The sequence below is a fragment of the Podarcis bocagei genome (genome assembly GCF_964188305.1).
Source record: "Podarcis bocagei genome assembly, chromosome: 14".
NCBI classification, from domain to species: domain Eukaryota; kingdom Metazoa; phylum Chordata; class Lepidosauria; order Squamata; family Lacertidae; genus Podarcis; species Podarcis bocagei.
The window spans coordinates 39,833,179-39,857,115 of record NC_138139.1 but is presented as its reverse complement, the minus strand read 5'-3'; the positions used below and the strand labels follow the sequence as shown (position 1 = coordinate 39,857,115).

At 45.2% G+C, this 23,937-nt stretch overlaps 2 protein-coding genes and 1 long non-coding RNA gene across 10 annotated transcripts in view; 1 reads left to right on the top strand and 2 right to left on the bottom strand.

Moving 5' to 3' along the window:
- Positions 1-12,011, bottom strand: part of SPSB3 (splA/ryanodine receptor domain and SOCS box containing 3) — a 17,681-nt gene extending 5,670 nt beyond the window's left edge. Inside the window, exons 1-3 of one of the 7 annotated variants that reach the window (XM_081169646.1) lie at positions 11,661-12,011; positions 2,173-2,321; positions 156-333 (exon numbers count right to left, since the gene is read on the bottom strand). In XM_081169646.1, the coding sequence (XP_081025772.1) occupies positions 156-333; positions 2,173-2,321; positions 11,661-11,784 (451 nt within the window). In that variant the 5' untranslated portion in view covers positions 11,785-12,011. The other 6 variants (XM_081169645.1, XM_081169647.1, XM_081169649.1 and 3 more) reach the window with 6 other exon arrangements.
- Positions 7,590-23,881, top strand: NUBP2 (NUBP iron-sulfur cluster assembly factor 2, cytosolic). 2 transcript variants are annotated; one of them, XM_081169735.1, is made up of 7 exons: positions 7,590-7,727; positions 13,197-13,315; positions 17,560-17,758; positions 18,983-19,137; positions 21,454-21,564; positions 22,245-22,314; positions 23,186-23,881. In XM_081169735.1, exons 1-7 carry the CDS (start codon positions 7,709-7,711, stop codon positions 23,329-23,331), a joined length of 819 nt encoding a protein of 272 aa, XP_081025861.1. In that variant the 5' UTR covers positions 7,590-7,708; the 3' UTR covers positions 23,332-23,881. The 2 variants fall into 2 exon arrangements, with proteins under 2 accessions (XP_081025861.1, XP_081025860.1); XM_081169734.1 differs by lacking the exon at positions 7,590-7,727 and adding an exon at positions 12,091-12,133.
- LOC308573156 lies at positions 19,054-23,179 on the bottom strand. Its single transcript, XR_014001973.1, has 3 exons — positions 22,755-23,179; positions 22,184-22,336; positions 19,054-19,179 (listed from the first exon to the last, which is right to left on the bottom strand). It is a non-coding gene; the product is annotated as an uncharacterized lncRNA (long non-coding RNA).
- Positions 23,882-23,937: the final 56 nt, after the last annotated feature.

The window sequence follows — 23,937 nt, the reverse complement described above, 5'->3', positions numbered from 1 at the left end:
TGACCTTCCAGATGTTGCTGGAGTCCAACTCCCTTCAGGCCCAACCAGCATGGCCAATGGGAGTCATAGATCCAATCACTATTTCCCCCCTGCACATCTATGTCACATTCCAACACATCCCTAACTCATATGAGATTTTTAAAAAGCTTCCTTACATTCATCCTCCTCTCCACACTGACAGTCTTTGATCCGGTGAATAGTGTGCACATTAGAGCAGAAAGGAGCTTCATTCTGGTTTTCACAGTTACAGTACGACTCTCCAGTTACAGGGATTGCTGTGGGTATGGAAGGCAAAAGAGAAGGAAATTCTGGCTCTGAATCAGAGTCGCTGTGCTGCCCAGAAGAAAGAAAAACAAACTATTAGAATGCTCTTTCCAAAAAAAATGCTCAGAACCAACCCATGTCATTTTCCATTCCCATGGATTTCTCCTCTCAACAGAAATGTTATTTTTAAGCTAAGTTCTTTTTATTATTACGTATACTCTCTGAAGTCAATGCTGTCCACTTTCACTGGTATAAATGAATCCTTGCCAGACTTTAAAGATTACTGAAAAGAATTACTAAAGGGTGACTGAAGTGGAAGAGCTTGGGCTCTGTGTAGCCTCTATTGAAGCTGCACCGTCTCAACTGATAAGAGGTTGAGAGAGCCATAATTTGGCAGCAAAGCAGAAGCAGCAGCCACAATAATTTGGCAAGAAGGGCTGATATGACACCTGCTTATCTATATAAAAACCCACTTATATGGGACTAAGTTGCACTAAGCTTAATGGGACTGAATAGACATGTATAGGATTGCACTATTACTTCCTTAACCTTCACTCTTTGCACTGAGTCTTATGCTTTTAACTAACTTCCCAGTTTGTTTTGGTTACAAAACAGTCAGTAGTCCCTCTTAGTGGTTCAGCCTTACCCTACAGCAGTGCAATTTCAAACCCTGATTTTCAGACATCAGCCTGCTCCTCTGAGGAGGAAGAGGAGTGTGAGGGAGGCAGGTACAGATGACATCAGAGCCTACTCCAGTCAGACTGCCCCCACTCCCAATTTTACATGTTTTTTCCTTCATCTTAGTACTTTAAAATTGTAAACCGCCTTGGAAGCCTTAGTAGAAAGGTGGTGCAGGCAAACCCCAATTTGCACAGGGCTTGCATTCCTGGCCCCCCTGCACATCGGCAGAGCGCACAGAAGCCCTTCCCACCCCTTCTATCCTCTTCCTAGTCCAAAGCAACCCACATGTCAGAGGTCGCGCATCAATTGAATGCACTCAAAGTGGTCATCACCTGTATATAAACACAATGAATAAATTTATTTAATAAACTACCTGAGGGCTCAGGCCATGTTCCTTCCCTGCTTTGCTATTTAAAGGTAAAGGTAAAGGTACCCCTGCCAGTACGGGCCAGTCTTGACAGACTCTAGGGTTGTGCGCTCATCTCACTCTATAGGCCGGCAGCCAGCGCTGTCCGCAGATACTTCCGGGTCACGTGGCCAGCGTGACAAGCTGCATCTGGCGAGCCAGCGCAGCACACGGAACGCCGTTTATCTTCCCGCTGGTAAGCGGTCCCTATTTATCTACTTGCATCCGGGGGTGCTTTCGAACTGCTAGGTTGGCAGGCACTGGGACCGAACGACGGGAGCGCACCCCGCCGCAGGGATTCGAACCGCCGACCAATCAGCAAGTCCTAGGCGCTGAGGTTTTACCCACAGCGCCACCCGCGTCCCTATGCTTTGCTATTTAGTACCTCTCAAATGGAGATCTCAGCTGAATCTGAGTATTGTGAACAAAAACAGCATACACTCTGAAAACAAGCTCTGGGTGCACCCACACTCTGAAAATATCAACTGATGAAGTAAATAGACTCCATCTAGCACAAAATAAACTTTCATGTGGTTTACCACACATGCTGGTTTAATTCAATTCCGGTGGGAGTGGGGGAAGGAATAGCGCCAACTTACTTCTCTCACCCAGTTGAGAAAAAACATGAATGTAGATAAATTTAAGCTCCCTGCTAGGTTCATGGATTCATTGCTCATGAAAGTTTAGCTCATTGGGCAAAGCTACTACAGTCCTGGTCAAAAATCCAAAACACATGCCAACAGTAAATTTTCCCACTCAGACAAACAGTCAACTATCCAGATGGCACTGAGTCTTAAGAAGGCTGTTCTACACTATCATACCTGCCCATCAGAATCAGATGACCAGCTAAGGGATCCAGAGGGCAATGCTACTGTCCTTGAGTCTGCATCACGGCGTACCCCACTCAGGACATAGTGCCAGGCTCTGCTGTTGCGCATACGGCGTGCCATGGCGTGTTTGGAGAGGTAATCTGGAAAGCAAGGAGAGATGTTATTCAAGCCAACCCTTCCTACTTTACTATTAACCACACAATAACAAGAACAATAATCCTTCCTTCAGACAGAAATTGTTTATTATTTATAGCCTTTAACATGTATTAAGTATTATTATTATTATTAAGTGATGTCCAGGCCCTGCCTGTAGGCTTATAATCTAATGAAGAGAGGCAAAGTAAATGAAGAGAAAGGATAGTAAGCAGCTATATGCAGTATACAGGGAAGATCTGTGGTCAAATCCCCACTCATCCATAAAGCTTACTGATTCTAGGGCAGTCATTGTCTTGCCGACTTAAACCTCTCGCAGGGCTGCTGCAAGGAAACATATGCACAACCCTGAGTTCTTTGCAGGGAGGAGGGGAATGTAACAACAAAAATGCTAGGGAAAGTCAACAGAAACAAAGGTAATCTGTTGTACTGTGATAACTGCAAGTGATGCCTTAAAACCATTTTTTCAACCCTGGAATTAATAACTCTCAGAATAATTCTGTACAAATGCACAAGACAGACCATCTGAAGCAAATAGCTACATATTATAAAACAGCCTGAACATGGAAGGAGACATGAGAGCCTGGACAGAGGAGGAAGGCAGAAAGAGAATAATATCATATCAGGCACTCTAAATCTTAGACAGATACACTTATCCATCACAGCAGTCATGTATGTACTCTATCCTGCACCCCCAGAGTTCAGTCTTTGAAAATGTCATTTCATATAGTTTTCCACTCCTCTTCCCAGTTCCCACCTACCCTACCCTGGCCTTTTTCTTGAGTCCATTTGTTTTATGTTTTTAAAGTTTACTTTTTTAAATTGCAAGGTTTCATAATGGAAGCATTGTACAATGTAGCGATTAGACTAAGATCATTGAAAACCAAGCCCAAATCCTCACTTCACTGGGAATCTCCTCAGATGACCTTGAGCAAGTCGTGCTTTCAAGTCTGATCTACTGAGGGGGGCAAATGACCATGTGTTTCCCTAAGCTCTCTGGATAAATCAATATACAGTAGCGCTGTATACTACTTTGGAGGTGGGGTGGACACTGCAGTCAAGAAGAGGATACAGTACAGTACAAGGGGAAATGTTTCACTGAAAACAAGAGATATCCAACAGTAGAGACCAGCAAGAACCTCCCTTATCCTCCTTTATGTAAACATCAAGAGTTTTAACCAAATACATTTTTGCTACACTGCAGCCGGTCCCAATCATTCTATACAGAGAAGTTACAGGCCACAAACTTAATGTTTTGAAACATCTGCCAACAGGCAATACTTACAGTACTTGCTTAAATGTGACCAAAGCCTTCCTACCCTACTATTCACCCCCAGGCTACAGGAATTTATGAAAATCAGGGTTCAAAACTGCACCCCAAGCCTAAACCAAAAATAAGGACCACTGACTCTATATTGTAACAGATAAATTAAGTGCTTTTTTTGAGGCACAATACCCAAGACAAGCACATTGGATAAGCAGTGTTAGAAATTAGTGAGGTGCCCAGCATGTTTTGCCACTGGCACAGGTCCAGTTGTGACCACATGGAGATCTCTGGATGCCAGGTTGGTGAATGCCATCTCCATCTGGCTGGCCCCTCCAGCTTTCTTAAGAAGAAAAGCAGAAGAGCTTATTTATTGCATTTATATCCCACCATTTTCTCCAAAGACCATATGGCTCACTCCCCTGTTAATCTCTACAACCCTGTGAGGTAGGTTAAAAGGCTATGACTGACCCAAGGTCACCCTGTGAGCTTTATGATTGAGTGGGGATTTGAACCCTGACCTCCCAGGTTCTAGTCCAACCACTACACCACACTGGCTTCCTAGAATACTTCTGCTATGGGGCAGCTATATAAAGCAAATTATTATGATTATTATTATTGCCATTGCAGAGGAAAAATAGCGCCATTCTTAGCTCCCAAGGGGGTATGAAAGAAAAGAGGTTGTCATTCAGGTACTTTAGATATTCAGCAGGGCTCTTACAATCCAAATGTTTTGCAATGACTTTGCAGGAAGAGGTCCTGAAAGGTGTCCCAGAAGATAAGCATTCATGATCTAACGGTCCCTATTTCAGAACTGCCCAACCCTGGCATCATGTAAAGAATACCAGGATAGGCATAATGCGATTAAGGCCACTCGGCTCAGTGATCAAATGAGCCACTCCAGGCAGCTCAGCAGGTCAACAACTGAGCTGCCTTGTGAGGAAAAAGATTACTCCAAGTGAACTTTACAGTCAAAGGAGCGGCTATAACAAGCTAAGTATGGGATAAAGAGGCGCATGAACAGAAAACAAACTGAAAACACACCAAGACACAGCTGGGAAACATCAAGAGCACTGACGCAAAGTCTCTGGCAGACAACATACCTTAACTGTTAAAAAATAGAGGATTGCTTCCTTCCACTGTAGGATGAGCCTATAATGATGCCATAAGGAGAGCGTTCCAGTGCAAAAACCACTAGGGCTAGAAAGCAGTGCACTGCTTCAACAGCAAACATGCATTCATATAATATATGCTTAGGCCAGAGGTTTTCAACCTTTTTGAGTCCAGGGCTCCCTTGACCAACTACATTATTTCTGTGGCTCCCCTATGGGGAAACGCGCTCCAAGTCTCAGAAGCCCAGTTATGTCACCCCTTGCCTGCAGAGCCAGCAGCCCTTCACCCCTTTTTGAGGCTGCCTCAGCTTCTGGCAACCAGCACCCCCTGGCCAGCTCCAGAGGCACCATTTGCCTGAGGAGCTTGTAGCCAGGGCTGCTGCAACAAACAGCCACACAAGCCTTTGGGAGGCAGAGATGCAAGAGGGCATGAAAGGAGGGAAGGAAGGAAAGAGGGGCAGAGGTCAGTGTTGTCTGCGGCACCCCTGACCACCATTCAAGGCACCCCGGGGTGCCATGGCACACTGACTGAAAACCACTGGCTTAGGCATACAGAGTTACAATCCACACTAGCTAGAAAATGCCAGGGTTGAAAGGGGAAGTCTAGATGGCTGTAACCAGAGTGACTCTCATATGTAACAGAGGAGTGGTTATCACCAGCTTACAGTCCCAGAAAGCTAAAGGAAAGGCTAGGCTCCTAAGGCATCCACAAGACTCAGTAAGAACTATGTAATGTGACCATAGAACAAAGTTATCAATTATGGATTCATAATCAATGATCAGTTTTCTTCTTAGATATAAATACTCTTGCATAAAAGTATCCTAACTTTTACTTCTTTAATAAATTGTATTAAATGATCACAGCCTTAAACTATCAAGTGGAAAGAAAAGGTCACTTAGTATGTAATGAGAACCATCACTACTCAAAGATGGCAATGACATCCCATAAAGCAGAAGTGACTTTGCATCACTTATTTTCTAACACACGCAGGTAGAAAATAACATTTAAATTATGTGCCCGGTCAGTAATTAAATTCAGCACATAAAGGAGGGGCATATGAAAGGCACCCTGGAAGGCCACTTACCTTAACTAAGCAGGGATTTGAAGCAGGTCTCTCTGATCCCAATCCAACTTTATATGCAACTATACTGCACTGCCTCAATACAGAATGCTAGTATCACAGAGGTGAGCCAAAGCACACAGGTAATCCAGCCCCACAGGATAGAATGAACTACGTTGTCCATATAGAGTTGGGATTTTATCCTAGTTCAAGTCCCACCATTTCCCATGAATCCATTGTGAAACCAGGCTCTCCAAGAACAGATCCACATTATATGCAACAATTATATGCACTTCAGATGTGCTAATATTTGGCACAGGAAACTCTTAAGTACGAAACAAAGTGCAGGTGCCTGACCCAATACCCACATTCATGCTTCTGGCAGCCCCAACAAAACTGTGGATGCCAGATGCACGTACAGTCATACCTTGGGTTGAATGTGCTTCAGGTTGAGCGCTTTCAGGTTGCACTCCACGGCAACCCAAAAGTAACGGAGCCTGTGTTACTACTTTTTCATTTTAGAATTTTGTTTGTTTGCATAATGCAATATCCTGCCACTGGGCCTCTGGCTCATTCATTATGTTACAATTAAAAAGTTTTAAATTATGGGGTGCAGAGATAGAGAGGGGGGTGTCTTCAGTATAGAACCCCAAACCCCAGACTGGGCCTTTAGGCAAATCTCTCTCTCTCTTTCACACACACACCCCACATCCTTCCCAATAGTCTTTTAAGCAAAGAAGGTACAGAGGTACCTTAAAAAACTACAGGAGAAAAGGCACCTCTTGACTTCAGCTAAATCGTGCCCCCACTTAGAAACAGTCATTCGGTTGGGCTAGATGACCCTTAGGGTCTTCCCCCACCGTCCAACTGTACAATTCTATAATTCTTGCGCTGACTCACTGTCTCTCGGCCAAGCACCCAATAAATGCCTCGTAAGTTGGGGGCGGGGCAATGAGACCAGTGTCCAACTTTACCCAGCGTCCTTTGCGAGAACTCCCAGCAGCCACTGGGAGGGGTCCCGCCAGAAACTGGCCAACGGTCCGCTAGTGGCTTCAGAAGTACTTTCTCAACCGAGCTGTAGGCCGCACGCTGGGCTTACCCCATACATACACATACGCCCCGTTCTCCTCAGCCGCGAACACCCCCCATGGCCTACCTCAGCCGTCCAGCCACAGAGCCGCTTCCCCTCCTCCTCCCCCGGCCCCTCAGAAGCGAGCGAGCGAGCGGGCCTCCCTCCGCTCCACATCGGCAGGCGCCGCACCCCGGCCTCCTTCCCACAGGCGAGATATAAACAATCCACGCTGCGCGCGCCCACCTCGGCCGCGCCCATTGGCAGCTCGGCTCGGCTCCCTCCCCTCCTTCCACGTCCGTTTCCTACCTGCGTCACTCCTCCTCTTGCTCCTCCCGCCCCCGGCGAAAGGGAGAGGGCGGGGGAACGGCACCATCTTCCTCTCTCCTGATTGGACGCTTCCCTCGCTCAGCGCCCGGCATAGCGCTCAAGTCGCACGCGCAGTACGGCGTGGTGACGCCAGTGACCCTTTCCCATCTCTCTCATTGGCAAACCCTGTTCCTCCCTCTTCAACAAGGAGGTGGAGATTTTCTCACTCAATTAAAAAGAGAGAGAGAGAGAGAGAGAAGGCGGTCTCCGAGATATGATTGGCTGAGAAGGAAGAGTCAATGGGTAAGGTGAGTGCTGTCTCATAGGACAGGAGGCAGCCGAAGAGTCCCTAGTGACTTTCTATTGGTTAAAGTTTACGTCACTCAGTCGAGGACCGAACAAAGGCGGGCAACGTGATCCCCCAGCTGCCTCTTCATTGAACAAGATTGATGTCACTCGTTAGAGTACGGGCAAAGCAAACCCCCGTTGTCAGTTCATTCGTCAAGGTGCACGTCAATCATCTGACGAAGTCGGAAGTGGTGAGGATTGCTGAAGCAACATGGAGGAAGCCGCAGAGGGTGAGTGATTGATGGGCTTTGAAGGCATGGTCGCTGGGGAAGGTGATTGGATGTTAACTAGGCTTCCTGCGCTTTTTAACATCTGTGGAGAAGCAGATGTTCAGCAACAATGGGATAATCTGCGCCTGTCAGATGTCTATCTGCTGTTAAAGCTCAGGAACTTTTTCCAAAGAAATAAGAGCAATGATGTTGAACCTGCCCTCCAGACGTTGCTGGATTACAGCTTTCTTCCTTAGTTGAGGCTAATGACAGTTGTGCTGGTGCAAAAGAGAGAGAGGTGGGGGATGTGCCAAGATCCAAGTTTGGGGAAGGTGCTCTACAGTGAGAAAACCCCAGCAGAGGTTTAAAGCCACTAAATATGCAGCAAAGTAAAGCACGGAAATACAGGTTGTTAGATCTTTAAAATATGTCCCTCCAAGTGAGTTCTAAAATGTCCCCTTTAAAAGTTTCTTTCTAAAGTTTTCCTCTTACCCCAGCATAAGAAGACAACTACATGTTTGGTAAGTTTTAAAAAATGGTTTACTTACAAACCTTTCAAAGGTCAGGTTCATGTGCATTTCCATACATCAGTCAGAAAAGTTGCACAGGCAATACAACTTAGCTTAGTTACAAAGTGGTGAAAGTTCCTAAATTATTGATATAGGAACACAAGAATGGCTTATGATCCATGTGGCCTGAGCAACCAGCTCAAACCTCTTCACGTGCTGAGCTTCTCAGGTAGACTGTGTACAACAAGAGGTTTTATTACCTCTTTTCCCAAGGCGGGTAGAAGTGATGTAACTAAGCCTGGCAGGACAGCTTACTCTACCACTGATCAAAGTTGCCACTGTGCAGTTTCTGCATTTCAGAGCCACTTAGAAAATGAAGAGTTTAGGTTCATATTCAACTTCCTGTTGGTCTGGTGTGTGAGAAACAGCTGGCCCTCCAGATGTTGCTGAACTTCCAACTCACATCAGCCCTTACCAAAATGACTGATGGTTAGGGATGATGGGGGCCAAAGGTTCCCCACCCTGACATATACTTTTGTTCTTCACATGCGCTAAAATTAATCTTAACAATTTTCAGTGCTTTAAATTGTAAGTCCTTAATTCAGTAAGTGCACGCTATTGAAATGTCATGTCTTAAAACACTTAAATCCCAAGGTTTCCGCAACTGGAGGTGTGTGTTTTGCGCATGCGTGCTGCGCTATATAGCGCTTCTGCGCATGCATGCAGCACAGTATAGTGCTTCTGCGCATGCATGTGTGGCAAAACCTAGAAAAACACTTCTGGGTTTGCCGCGTGCATATCCCGAAGGATACGTAACCGGAGGTGAACGCAAGTAGAGATACCACTGTAATTTAAACAAGGTTCTTGCGTAGGGACGGGGGGAGGAGAGACCAGTGCCCAGTTGTGCACAGTGGAGGAAGGTGTGCTCTGCAGAAGTGTGGGGGGGCAGAGCAGAACCCCCCCAGGGCAGAAACACCCCCCCCAAAAAAAATATATATTTTATTCAAGTTAGCACCTATGAATGCAAGATTTGAATGTTGGCAGAAGGACTTGCCTTCGGCATGCAGTGTTTTTTGGAAGCTTAGGCCTTGCATTGTAGACTGTGGAGGGACAAATGGGGATCTGCCCTGCCAAACTCTTGTCTGCTGTCAAACAGCCCACAGTTCCCCTGCCTTCTTATATGTAACCAGCCCAGGTGGACAGCACTGCTAGTCAACTTCCTCAGCCTTGATCTCCATGTTGCTATTGTAGAACTCAGCAGGGAGGAGGATGGGGACTAAAGAGGAATTACGTAGTTGATCCTGCCTGTCATTGACTCTGGCTCCATCTATGGTTCTATTATTCTATTAAATGCAGGGCAGAGTATTCCAAATCGGTTCAGTTTAGGACATTGTGGTATATAATATGGGAAATGGACATTAGATAACAAATAGGTTGAGAGATGGGGGGGTGGGGGGAGGATAAATCAATAAAACCCAACTTAATTAAAACCCAACAAATAACATACTATGAAAATTATCATTATATCAGTTTCCACTTTTGGGTTTTATAACTATTAGTCATAGTGAAATAAAGTATATAGAAATAAAATTTAAATAATCAAGCTTTCCCAGTAGACTTTTTACATTTGCTATATAAAATTTGGCTTGTGCTTTTGAAAGGGGGGTATTAACACACTAGCCATTTGATAGTATTTTTTTAATCATATGGTTAAGTGTAACAGTGACCAATAGTACAAGTCTATGCGTATTTATTCAGATGTTTTATGGTGTTCGTTGAGGCTTGCTTCCAGGAAAGTGTACATAAGACTTGCAGACTAAGAGTCTCAGGGATGAATGAGGAAGTTCCTGTTTCCATCCTTATCTGCCACAAACTCTCTAGGTTGCCTTAGGCAAGCTACTCTCTCATTGTCTTTGCATCTGCAATAAGGGGATAATACTTTCCTAAGTTCCAAGACTGGAGGGTTATTGAAATTGTGTATATATTATATATCACTCATCATCATTACATAAAGTTAAGTGTAAAAATAACTTATTTCTGTGTGGAACGACTCACATTTACAGTTATATTCTCCTAATTGATTGGAGTGTTAAGTCTCTGACTTGGGAGATTCGTGTTCAGCTATAAACATTACTGGATAAATCTTGATCACTCAATGTCTTTCTGCCTAACCTACTTCACAGAGCTGTTGTGAGGGGAGAAGTCTATTATAGGTAATAGATATGACAAGACAACTATGTTTGAGGCGGAAGCACAGGCCAAAGAGGTGATTAATAGCTAGAGTTTTGTAACTGAGGGATTAAGAATTTCAGGTCAGGAAATAGTCTAAACAAATTTATAGAGTTAATCAATACATTATTTGACAAAAGATAGGAAGGTGATATTAGTATCTGAGTAGTTCAAGAACAGACCTATAATTATCTTGTCCTTTTAATTACCCACTCATAATTATCTTGTCCTTTTAATTACCTACGTATTATTTACTGGTGCATTGTACACATATTTATTGACATCTTTATATTACTAATATAAGAAACCATAAGAATAAGCCTTAGATTGTGGGTTGTATCCAACCAAGTTCTACTCAGAAGTAGACCCAATGAAATGAATGGACCTACGTTGGTCATGGCCATTCATTTCAGTGGGTCTACTCAGAGTAGGACTAGCATTGGATACAATCCTATTTATTATATTTATAAAAGTATTTCTGTACCACCATATCATAAGATATCAAGGCAGTGTACACTGTTAAAACATTTAAAGAAATAAAAACACTGTGTGTGCTATTTTTATACCATGATGATTTACAATGTGCATTGTATTGTATACAAATAACAATATACAGTGGTACCTTGGGTTAAGTACTTAATTCATTCCGGAGGTCCGTTCTTAACCTGAAACTGTTCTTAACCTGAAGCACCACTTTAGTTAATGGGGCCTCCTGCTGCCGCCGCGCTGCCGGAGCACAATTTCTGTTCTCAACCTGAAGCAAAGTTCTTAACCTGAAGCACTATTTCTGGGTTAGCGGAGTCTGTAACCTGAAGCGTATGTAACCCGAGGTACCACTGTACGTTGTGTAATATTTTGTGTGTGTGTGTGTGTTTAAAGATATAGGGATCTTGTTTCCCACCATAGCTCCTTAAAGGAAAGTTGAGATAAAAATTAAATAGAGGGATGCCATCTTAATTTTGTATCTTGGGGGCCCCTTTGTGCAAACTGATCTTTGCTACTCAATCGCTACCACAGCCACGTTCCCTCTTAGTTCCCTCTTAGTTCCCAATAAGAGAACTAAATGTCACTCAGAACACTCTCTCTGTTGATGACAGCTGACAAGCAAGCTTCTAATATTCAACATGACCTCATGCCTTTCTCAATAAATATTAATATTTTAATATTAATAGCCATTTTAGCAGTAGGAAAGGGGGAAAGATCACCCTGGTGTTACCTTTCGTGGACTTCCTAATGACATCTGCCAAGGTCATGGTTGGCTCCATCTCCAGGGAATCTTGTTGCTTCGATTGATTTTGATCCCCCACAGGGTGCCAAGAATTCTCTTCCTCAGTATCCATCTTTTAATATCCTTTTAAATGCCCAAAATCCTCCGCTGAGGAGATAAGTGTCTTCTGCTTCTGATACGGTTGGGGAACTTAAGCCTTATTAAGATGTTCCCTCAGCCTGGCTGTGTGAAGGTGCAGGAAATTCCTGGGTGACTCAAGTTGTCCATCCTTATTCACCTTTTTGCCTCACGAGTCTATGATCACTTAATGGCTGTGTTTACATTTTACAATGGGAGACATCCTGGATGGCTTTCTTACTGCAGGAGCCAGTGACTGAGGTGTCCTGGAATTCTAATCGCTATGGAATTTGGCTTCCAACTGTCATAAGCCAAAATGCCACAACTAGTTAGTGCAAGTGGAGGTCTGAATTGAGAGAATTGCTAATACAAATGGGGGGGAAATGTGTTGGGTGCTTGGATGAATTTGCAATTCATAACAGATTTTGGCTTCAAACATTGTGGGAACCTGTACATTAAACACTTAATCGATGAACCTGTACATTAAACACTTAATCCTGCTTGGCAGGGGGTTGGACTCGATGGCCCTTGTGGTCTCTTCCAACTCTATGATTCTATGAGGGAGAAAATGAAAAGGTGGCTTTTGTGGCAATGTATGCAGTTTCATACATTGAAATCATACTTTGAAGTACAGTGGTACCGCGGGTTAAGTACTTAATTTGTTCCGGAGGTCCGTTCTTAACCTGAAACTGTTCTTAACCTGAAGCACCACTTTAGTTAATGGGGCCTCCTATTGCCGCCGCGCCGCCGGGGCACGATTTCTGTTCTCATCCTGAAGCAAAGTTCTTAACTATTTCTGGGTTAGCGGAGTCTGTAACCTGAAGCATATGTAACCTGAAGCGTATGTAACCTGAGGTACCACTGTAATGTCTATGGAAATCAGCAGAATATGTTTAAGATTGTTTATTGTTCTTTCTTTTGACCTACTTTGGTTGTTTTTAAATAATAATAATTTTATTATTATTATTACCCCGCCCATCTGGCTATCCACACTTTATTTTTAAAGCAACCTGCAGCATTCATTTCTAAGCATTTTATAGAGAAACCATATTGGTTTTAATGTATCAGGGTGTGGGTTGTTTGCTTGGCTATAAGTTGCTTTGGGTTGCCTTGGAAAAGGCTAAGCAACTAACAAATTTAACAGATAATAAATAAATGACCACAGAGCTCACTCTGTCCTCGGCTGTATTGCATATTTCTCCCACCTTAGGGTTTTCCCCTATTAAAAGAAAAGTATGGTACTTTTGCAAACTTGGGTTCCCCCACACCCTCATCCCTCACCTGCCAAATACCTTCCTTTTGTGCCTGACAGATGCCATTTTATGCACATAAGCAACCTCACTTGCAACCAGAACATTGGAAATCAGACGGAACAATAACCGTTTCCTCACCTCTTGTCCCTTACAGATGGAGGTAACCTGGCTGGGGTCCAGCACATTGTCGTGGTGCTATCAGGGAAAGGGGGCGTAGGGAAGAGCACCATCTCAACAGAGCTGGCTTTGGCTCTGCATCACACTGGGAAAAAGGTATGCACCATGTGGTATAGTGGTTAGAGCACCGGATTGTTGTTATTCATTTCATTTCTGTTTGCTTTATAGTTTTAAGCGAGGGAGGGACCTTAAAGCGGCTTACAACCTACATTAAAACATCAAATAAAACAATCCAGAATCAAACATCAATGAAGAAAGTCAAGTATACATTCAGAGCAACACAGTTAACAGGAAACTAAAATATTATCTTAAAGATTTCAAAATAAAACTTTACAAAGGAGGTCAACTACAAGAATGCCTATTTAAAGCGGCAAAGTGAACAACGACAAAGTTTTCTTAAACGTTTCAAAAGAAAACATTACAAGAGGAAGTCAAATATAGAATGCACATTTAAAATGGCATAATAAAAAAGAGAATAAACTATTATCATAAGCATAGAACATGTTTGCTGCTGTTGCTGCCAGTGGTGGTTCATGGGGAATCAATGACTTGGGTCTGCACTAAGAAACAGCCATAATGGTCTCTGGCCTCTTCAGCAGCCTCGGCTTTTGCAGCTGGAATCAGTGAAGGCCCTGCCCTCTCAGGCCGGGTGAGAAGAGGCCTGCAAGACAGGGAGCAGGTCTTCCAGGACTCAAAGCAAAGATTGAATGTGAACCCAGAGTACCCAGATCCCTGCTTAGCAGTGATTGCAGTGGTCCTGGCCCATATGCCGTCTCCCAGTCTAATGTACCTCCATTCCACACGTTTTTTCTTGGGGATAAGCCTTAATGTATACTACCCTGAACTCTTTGAAGAGGGTTAGGGAACAGGGTCCAGTGTACAGGGCAGATCCTGAGCACCCCCCACCCCCTACGAGTCACTTCGACAGATGAGCAGGGCTTCCCACTCACCAGTTGCCCAATGTCACCATGATGTCAGGTGACCGAACTTCAAAGTGAAACAGGTGTGATCCTGCTGGTCCTAGTGATGTGGGTTTTCTGAAAAATGGGGGGTGCTAAGGCAGAGTGCTAAGGCAGCTGAACTTTGATCAGCAAACAAATCTAGGCAAGTATGCCTTAGTTTAATATTATGTATTCATTATGGTTTTTTTCAATACTCAGAAGTATTTGAAATATTTGGGGACAGGAAGAATCAATAACAGTGCAGTTAATGTGGTCTAAACGTTGTAGTCTAACAAAGCTGGAGCTTTACATGCAAATTGGTTTTAGTTTTGGGTTTTAGGGGTTTTTTTCGGAATAACTAAAGAACATGACCACACGGCAGTATATGCCTGTGTGCATTGTTTACTTCTCAAGAAGCAAAAACGAAGGCCCTCAAAACTGTAACATTAATTTGAGCTTGTTCCTACCCCCCAGGCTAAGAAATTAAATTAGCTGTATTTGCTGGGGTGCGGGGAGTTAATTACACCATTGAAATGACTCAGTGTTACTGGTATTTTATCCACTCCTTATGTTGTATGTTTGAAGGGAAGTGGGAGAGCCCATGGAGTATGGGGCCAGGGAGTTGGAAGACAGAACAGAATTAGAGTTGGTAAATGGAAACTTTGGTTGGAGGAAGAGAGACAAAGGGGATTAACTGTGTGGGACTGGGTTTAGGGTTTCAGGTGCTCCCCTTCATGAGGTCCCCATTACGTGAGGGGTATGGGCCAGGCTGTGCTCTTTGACCCTCCCCTTCTATTGAGTTCCCAACATCCCACCTCTTCATTCTTCCAGGTGCTTAGGCATGGGGGGGGGGCTTCAGGGGGAGTCTGCTGTACTCCTGTCAGCTCCCTGGGTGGGCTGTTGGGAACTGTATGAAGTCAGAGGCCCTAGCAAGCACGTCCTTCCATGTGCGTCAGGAAATGAGTGGACAGAGTTACGTTCTCATTCATTCCAGATTTTGGGTCTCCGCGCACTGGTTTTCATGGGTCCTCAAATAAACACTAGGCCCAGCAACAAGAATCCGCGACAGCATACGAATCAATCTGACTAACCTGATCCAAAAACACACACTCACATACCCCACTCTCACACAAAGGAAATCTCACTACAGCCAACCAAAGACAACCAACCACACCTTAGGCCACCACCAACTTCTCTCACCACCAAGGAAATACAACAAGCAAATAGTAAGAGAACCCACACAAGTGACACTGACACAAAACCCCACACATACACTAAGTAGAATAGAAACATTGCCACCCGACCCCACTCACCATTCCCTCCCTCTCCCCCTCTTTTCTTCCTAACCTAACACTGTGTGTAACACTACTGTATCACAACAAATGTATGACTACAAATGTAGAAAATGCAGCTTGGGGGGGAAAGAGACCATGCACGTATTTTTGTAAACTAGGAAACCTTTAATAAAAATATGTTTTTTTTATAAAAAAAAACCACTGGGCAATTTCAGTGGGTAAATTGTTGCTGAAACCCACACTTAGAAGGTTTTGAGAGCACCAACTCCGATACCAACACCTACGCAGTGCTGTTAGCATGGTAAGACAGCGACACTGTTTAACATTAATTTTTACACACACACCCAAAGGAGGTAAGCATTTAAATTTACTGCATGTGCCTGGGTGCTCCATAGGGAGAGTCACCTGGAGGGGGGAAAAGTTAATTATATCCCTGAAACTGTCTACAAAACCTTACAGGTTTGTATCCATTCATTATGTTACTAATGAATGTTTACGAAACTGTGTTTTTTTAGATATGGAAGTGAAAAAATCTAGCAGTGGGATAAAATTCCATGATGGAAAATTTCCGCCTCCATCACGTTGCCTCTCACTCCCCTCCCTGTCTGACTTGCTCCCTCCCCAGAGGCCCATGTGGCTTGACATGGCCAGCTTGGAAATGAAATTGCCCAGGACTATCCGGGGAGATAGGAGGCTAAGGAGAGAGTCTATGGTGAGGACAGGTAAGGCCTCCATGTGGAACTGTAACCCAGTGAAACATCAGAGGTTCAGTCCATGGGTAGTCCCAGGTTCAAGTCCCCTCCCCATGCTCTCATTTGGGAAAGAGCTCAGAATAGATGGAGCCGAACCCTTGAGAAAAAGGTTGCAGCGTTTGGGGAGGCATGGTAAGATGTGACATAATAGTTGCAGGTTTGATCCCCGTATGAGACAGCTGCATTGCAGGGGATTGGACTAGATGATCCACAGGGTCCCTTCCAACTCTACAATTCTGTGACTCTATGAAGTGTATGAAATCATGCATCACATAGAAAAGTGAATAGGGAAACATTTTTCTCCCTCCTGACACTAGAACCAGATGTTCCCCTTCCCCAGCCTATAGTGCGCTGCCCATTCATGGACCGCTCTGTCATGGATGCCTAGAAGGCTGTTGACCCATCAGAAATGGAGGAGGCTCAACGGGAATGGGAGGCAGGAGGGGTTTCTGGTGATCGGCTGACTAATGAGCTGCTTCCAGCAAGCGCCATTTCCTGGTTTTGTAGGTAGGTACATATGGCTGTAGGGACGCGGGTGGCGCTGTGGGTTAAACCACAGAGCCTAGGGCTTGCCGATCAGAAGGTCGGCAGTTCGTATCCCCACGATGGGGTGAGCTCCCGTTGCTCGGTCCCTGCTCCTGCCAACCTAGCAGTTTGAAAGCACATCAAAGTGCAAGTAGATAAATAGGTACCGCTGCGGCGGGAAGGTAAATGGCGTTTCCGTGCGCTGCTCTGGTTCGCCAGAAGCGGCTTAGTCATGCTGGCCACATGACCCAGCTGTATGCTGGCTCCCTCAGCCAATAAAGCGAGATGAGCGCCGCAACCCCGGAGTCGGCCACGACTGGACCTAACGGTCAGGGGTCCCTTTACCTTTACATATGGCTGTGCTGATCTGATCTGCACATTCTGAATGCCAGGGCAGGTAAACACACACACACACCAGCCTGGGAATCTAATCCAGCCTCCCCTCCCCACCCAAAAAGCAAAAAATTTAGTCCTCCAAGACCACACCAATTTTATCAGGGAGCAAGGGTAGGGGGATTAAAGTAGGTAAGAGTCATGAGGTAGACAGAGCAGTTTTCATCCCAGGCCAGCACCCTGATGTGGAGGCAAAATCACTCCCTTCCTGGTCATCAGTGCCGCTACATTGAAGGACTTGATTGCCTACCACTGCAGAATGTTACAGTGATAGAATTCAACTTTATCCCTTCCTGCAGCTTTCACCTACCTTTCCTTGGCCTGCTGTGCCATGTCCGGAGAAAGGTTTTATACGCTACCCTTCCAAGGTGCTTTTTTTAGTTGTTATTGTTTTTTTACTGATCAGGGCCTCCCCATTTGTCTTCCCAATGCAGGTTGGGATCCTGGACGTAGACCTCTGTGGCCCCAGCATCCCGCGCATGCTCAATGTGCAGGACCGAGATGTTCACCAGTGCGACGGTGGCTGGGTGCCGGTCTTCGTTGGCCAAGACAAAAGCATTGCCGTCATGTCCATTGGCTTCCTTCTGGAAAAGCCAGACGATGCCGTAATATGGAGAGGACCAAAGAAAAATGGTATGGAAGATACAAATGTTTACTTACCCGCATGCCCCTGTTAGTGATATTTGGCCTAAGCCAGTCAGTCTTGGGGACAACCACCTTTTGAACTCAGTTGCCTGGAGGTTTATTGTCCATCCCCCCCACCCCCCGGGCAGCAAAGCAAGTGACCTATTTGCAAATGGGTAGCACACGTCCCTGTTTCCAAGTGTGCTGGCTACGATGAGTAAGAATCTCCTCCAGGCAACAGTGCTCCAAGTTAGTTCTTCGCACTCTGAACATGCACTGGGAGGTACAGTTCTGCCATGTTGTTTTTCCTTCATGACCTCTTGTTCCGTGCATCCAGCTGGCAGTTCCCAGCTCCTGCGGGAGGACAGAGGACTAGCACAGGGTCTACATGGGTGGCAAGTGACTTGGGTGACCCTAAATGAGTGTCACCACCGTCCTTCTGAATCCCTTCGAAATCCCTGCTTGGGGCCATGTGCTCAGAAAATACATGCCATTTAGTCCTCGCCTTTCTGCATGGCACCCTAGGGGCAGCTCACAACCATAATCAAGAAGCGGCGACAAACAAAATAAGAGCAGGAAAAAACAGTCAATTAGAAACAACAACATCACAGCTGCCAATTTAAAACAAGTATCAACAAAGGAAACTTGATTAAATTGCATGTCAGTTTTTAAAAAGGGATTGCCCAGTTAGTTCTCCGTTGCAAGGGAGTTCCAGAGTTTGAACACAGCCATTAAGAGGCCTTCTCTTGAGTCTCCTCCTGTCCTGTGCAAACAAGCCTTTGATATTGGTGGGACATAAACAAGCGCATCTTTGGAAGATCTTTAGATTTGGGCAGGTTTGTATGGACAGGGTCTGCAGATAGCAATGTCACCGGAAGAAGTGAGCAGACGACATGGAGGGTTACGCTGCTTTAATGCGTCCTAAGGCAGACCAGTCTTTGGCCACGCCCCCATCGCCTCCGCCCATTTCCTGTCTTCATCCAGGACAGGGGTATGTGGGGGACCTGCTCCTGTCACCACGGGGTTATTGTGTGAATTGTGTCTGTGTGGGTCCTCCCATTGTGTGATCTTTGTCCATTCACTTCTTCACTCCAACGCTAAGTTCTCCTTGGAGCAGATCCATTGAAATGAACGGACATGATTAACTCAGGTTCATTCATTTCAGTGGGGCTGCTCAGTAGAACTTAGTTGGATGCATTCCAATATATTTTCCCATTCTATACTTCATTATAGCTTTGATCAAGCAGTTTGTCTCCGATGTCACCTGGGGAGAACTTGACTTCTTGATTGTGGATACACCCCCGGGCACATCCGATGAGCATATCTCCACCGTAGAATCCCTTCGGCCTTATAAGCCTCTTGGGGCAATTCTTGTTACAACACCGCAGGTACTTCTCTCTTTTTCTTGTCTTTTAATTTCTTGGGTTTTCCTGCAATTTTTAATTTAAAAAAATTATTACACACCTGTACAAAAGTGACAAATAATAGGAACAAAGCAAGTATAATAATAATAGCTACACACAAACGTGCACACACAGTTAATTACACACCTACAAATCTTTAAACTGGAAGTGTCTATAATCAAAACTTAAGGGGCATCTAAATAAATTTTATAAAATATATGTGTAGCTTTTTGAAAGCTCTAGATTGAAAATGCCAACTTGCACTATAATTTGTGTGACTTCATCATAAAGTATAAATGTGGACTTGGTTCAATAAACTGACTCTGTATGTAATATGAGCCAAACCATGCCTTAGTGCAAGCAAACCAATATGTGAGTTCCTGGAGCGAGTTCCTCGCTCGCTCGCTCCTGCTGCTGCCCTGCTCCTTGGAGCCAAAAGCTGAACAATGACTTGACCCCATATAGCAGGGCAGCAGCAGGACCAGGAGATGAGGCAGTAATGGTTACTCTGTGCCTATGGTCTTCACTCCGGGAACCCACACAATTGGCTGTTTGCACTAAACCATGGTTTGTCATAGCATTCGTTGCAAACTGGATATTTGTGTCTCTAAAATTCACTAAATGATTCCCTTTTCCCCTAAATTTATCCCCCTTTTTAACCATTGTCCTTAGTTCCACATCTTAGCTATCTATTTTCTCATGTTATATACTTCTAGGTAGTTTCCAACATAAGTCACTTGGGGTGATTCTGATTATAGCAGCAGAGTTGCTGCTTTTTTGGGTTCTGGGCTATTCTCTCCGAAGTTGCCCTTGAAGCATTTTGCTGGGCACATTGAATCGCCCAGACTTTCAGATGAACAAACTAGCATCATGGCACGGCAGGATACTGAAAATTTTATTTGAGGATCCTGAAAATATTGGCTTTAATCATTTTATATAGGGGAAGGGGGGATCAATGTGCTCTAGGTGTTATTTCTCAAAGGCAATTTCTGTAGCCGTGTATGGACACCAGGGGGTGCTCTTATAGCCACAAGAGACATTTTTGGATAAAGTTTCTCCCCTGCGCTATAGTTGGCTTGTATAATACAGTACTCGGCATCTATTGCATAGATTAGTTATAAACTATCTGTCCATCATGACAACACAGCTATTAGTTTTTTAAAACATAGGGTTTGGCAACCACATCCATTGTAGCACAGTAGTACAGCACTTGCTCTGTGTGCAGAAGGTCCCAGGTCTATTCCCTGGCATCTGCAGGTAGAACCGGAAGAGAAACTCTCCCCCACAAGTGAGGGCCCAAGTGCCCCACAAGTGAGGCACCCCACAAGTGAGGGCCCCCACCACCAATTTCTGAACACGGCCCAGGAGGAAGGAGCGAAACCACTGTATAACAGTGCCCCCAGCTCCCAACCCCTCTAGCCGGTCCAGAAGGATGTTATGGTCGATTGTATCAAAGGCCGCTGAGAGATCCAGCAGAACTAGGAAACAACTCTCACCTTTGTCCCTAGCTCGCCGGAGATCATCAACCAGTGCGACCAAGGCACACATGCCAGGTCAAATCCTCCATCCACAATCAGGTCGTGGATGGCAGTGGTTTTATTCATCATTGACCTGGCATTACACAGCAACACCTTCAGGTTATGTGGGTTTCCCCTGTTGATTCTAGTATCCATCCGGTCAAGGCCAGACCCGGAGGCAGGGATAGTCTTCAAACAACGACTAAACCTGCCTCCTCGGTAATGACAAGAAAAGAAGATTCCACCTAAACATTAGGAAGAACTTCCTGACAGTAAGAGCTGTTCGACAGTGGAATTTGCTGCCAAGGAGTGTGGTGGAGTCTCCTTCTTTGGAGGTCTTTAAGCAGAGGCTTGACAACCATATGTCAGGAGTGCTCTGATGGTGTTTCCTGCTTGGCAGGGGGTTGGACTCGATGGCCCTTGTGGTCTCTTCCAACTCTATGATTCTATGATTCTATGATTCTATGACATGAGCTACTGAGCTAGAAGGGCATGAGGCAGATTCCTATGTCCAAACCAACCATGCATCCAACTCACCTTTCAGCTTTCAAGGAAATTGCTGCTAAATGCTCGCTGGTGCATCTGACAGCTTTGGATCAAAGAACCAATGCAGCTTGACTTGGTATGAGGCAGCTTCCAGTGTTGTATGAAAATTCTCTACAGTTTTGAGATTTGCTTTGAAAATAACACATTTGTGGCCAGACTATTTTGCCTATTGCTCAGCTTTGTTTCCTGCTGCCGCCCTATTACCACTGTATTACTCAAGATTGTCTTCTTTCTTCAGGCTGTTTCCGTGGGGGACGTGAGGCGAGAGCTGACCTTCTGCAAGAAGACAGGCTTACGGGTCCTTGGGATCGTGGAGAACATGAGCGGCTTCGTCTGCCCACACTGTTTGGTAAGAGCCGGAGGCTGAGTTAAGCTCAGCGTGCGCAAATTTATTAAGAGCTGAGATTGGTGGCCATTGGAGTGATTTTTAAAAAACCTGATTGCAGGAGCAAGTTTAGGATTGTGTCCTCTGGTGGAGCTTCTGCAAGCATTTCTGCTTTCCCAAGGGGAATAATTGCTAAAGGCCAAACTTTATGGCATGATATTTGTGAGAGATAGAGCTGACATTTCATGTGTCTTTTTCTTTTTGGAAAGTAAATACCAGGTGCAGGGTGGAAAACCAGTCAGGACTCCCGACACTGTGATCTTAGTCCAGTCAGGACTCCCAACACTTTATGATATAGTGGTATATAAATACATACAGTCATACCTCGTGTTGCGTTAGGTTCATGTTGCGTCTTTTCGGCTTACGAACGCGGCAAACCCGGAAGTGTATACTTCTGGGCTTTGCCGCATGCACAGAAGCGTTCTGCGCGCTTCACACATGTGCAGAAGCGCTCTATCACGCTTGTGCAGAAGCGCCACTCTAGTTGCGGACTTTTCGGGGTAAGAACAGCACCCCGGAACGGATTGTGTCCTCAACTAGAGGTACCACTGTATTTATATGAATTAATTTATTTACACCCCACCTTTCCTCCAGAATTTCCTCCCCACTTTTCCTCTAGAATTAAGCTTCCTCTTCTGTTCTAGGAATGCACCAATGTCTTTTCCAAAGGAGGTGGACAGGAGCTGGCCAAGCATGCCGAGGTCCCATTCCTAGGTGAGTTTATCCGGAGTACCCTCTAGGAGAGCATTAAAAGTTGTGGTGGTGGTTTTCTTATGACTTTGATATCCACATAACACTTTAAATACGGTTATGAAAGATCCCGGCCATAAGGCTGTGTCAGTCTGGATCTTGACAGGGGGCATCACGGGACAGATCCAAAGCAAAGGAGGACAGAGCTGCAATAGATGGAGTCAGCTAGAGGAGCCAGCTAGAGGAACCGCTCTGGGAAAACAGAGTTGATGATTGAATACTCAAATTCAGCTTCTCCTGTAACCACGTTGAGCTCAAAGCAGGTCACAATGATGACAATAACATTAAAATTAGCAAACATTACAGTGATTATAATCATCTCAACAACTCCATAAGACAAAAACAACCATCCCACCCCAAAACAAATTAATCAAACAATTAATTTCAATTCAGTACGAACTCACAGTGATTCAAAGTGTCAGAAACGGCTGCTGAGCCCTGTGCCAGATGACTCGCATCCTCTGCAAAGGGGCTTCCTCTCCCACTGTAGCAGCAGAATCTTTTACAGTTTTAGTCTCGACTTTCACCCTCAAGAAAAGAAATTGATCTCTTAGCTGGATACAGCTGAGACAGGGAACCTGTGACCCAGTTGTCGTTGGACTCCCATCAGCCCAAGCTGGCATAGAACTTGGTCAGGGATCATGGGAGGTGTAACCCCACAGCCTTTGAACGGCCCACAAGCTCCCCATCCCTGTACTTAGAGCTTCATTGCTGGTCAGTATACAGCTGTTGTCTGGGAGATGGGAGAGCCTGCCCATCTTTCCTCTTTTCACCTTCTCTCCCTCTTCCCTCTTAAACCTCTCCTGCCTTCTTGCAACCCCACCTTCTTGCACAGGATGCGTGCCCCTGGACCCCCAGCTCAGCCAGAGCTTGGAACAAGGCAGAGACTTCCTCCAGGAATTTCCCAAGAGCCTGGCGTTCCCTGCGCTCGCCGACATCGCCCGGCAGATCTTGGCTGGGGCGTCCGCTTGCAGCTCCTGAACCGGAAGCACAGGCTGCAATCGACGGGCACCCAGCATCTTCCTCGCTGCACCAAGAGAAGCGAGAGAAGCTGGCCAGGAAACGGGGCGGCTTTTGAGAAGGCTCAGCAAGGCAGGGGAAGTCTTTTCGGAAAGCGATGGACTCAGAGGGGCTGGATTTGGGCAGAACACAGCGCCTTGTCTGCAGCAACGTTTGCCTTCCGTATGAGTGACTGCAGTGTCTGCTTTGGAGCGGTACACCCAGTGGTGGATTTGTTTGTTTTTAGCCCTTTTTCCAAGGCCAAGATCTCAACCAGATGGTGTTTCTGCTCCCTTGCTCAGGCAGGACAAATGAGAAGTTTACACACACCCAAAGAGCAGAGAAGTACCAGCAGGACGCTGACACTCTAGTGCTCCCTGCCTTCCAGCTTGTGAACTCAGTTCAGCATGTGTTGTGTGATGCAGCAGTCCTCGCGAAAGCCTCCGCCAGCAGTTCCTTGACTGCTCTGCAGAATTCAATTGTGAGTCGGTCATCTTGAGCAACCCACATCCAATAAATCATATTTGCTGCAGTCAAGACATCTATGTGCTTTTTAAAAAAACATGCATGCCCATTTTTTGTTTTAGG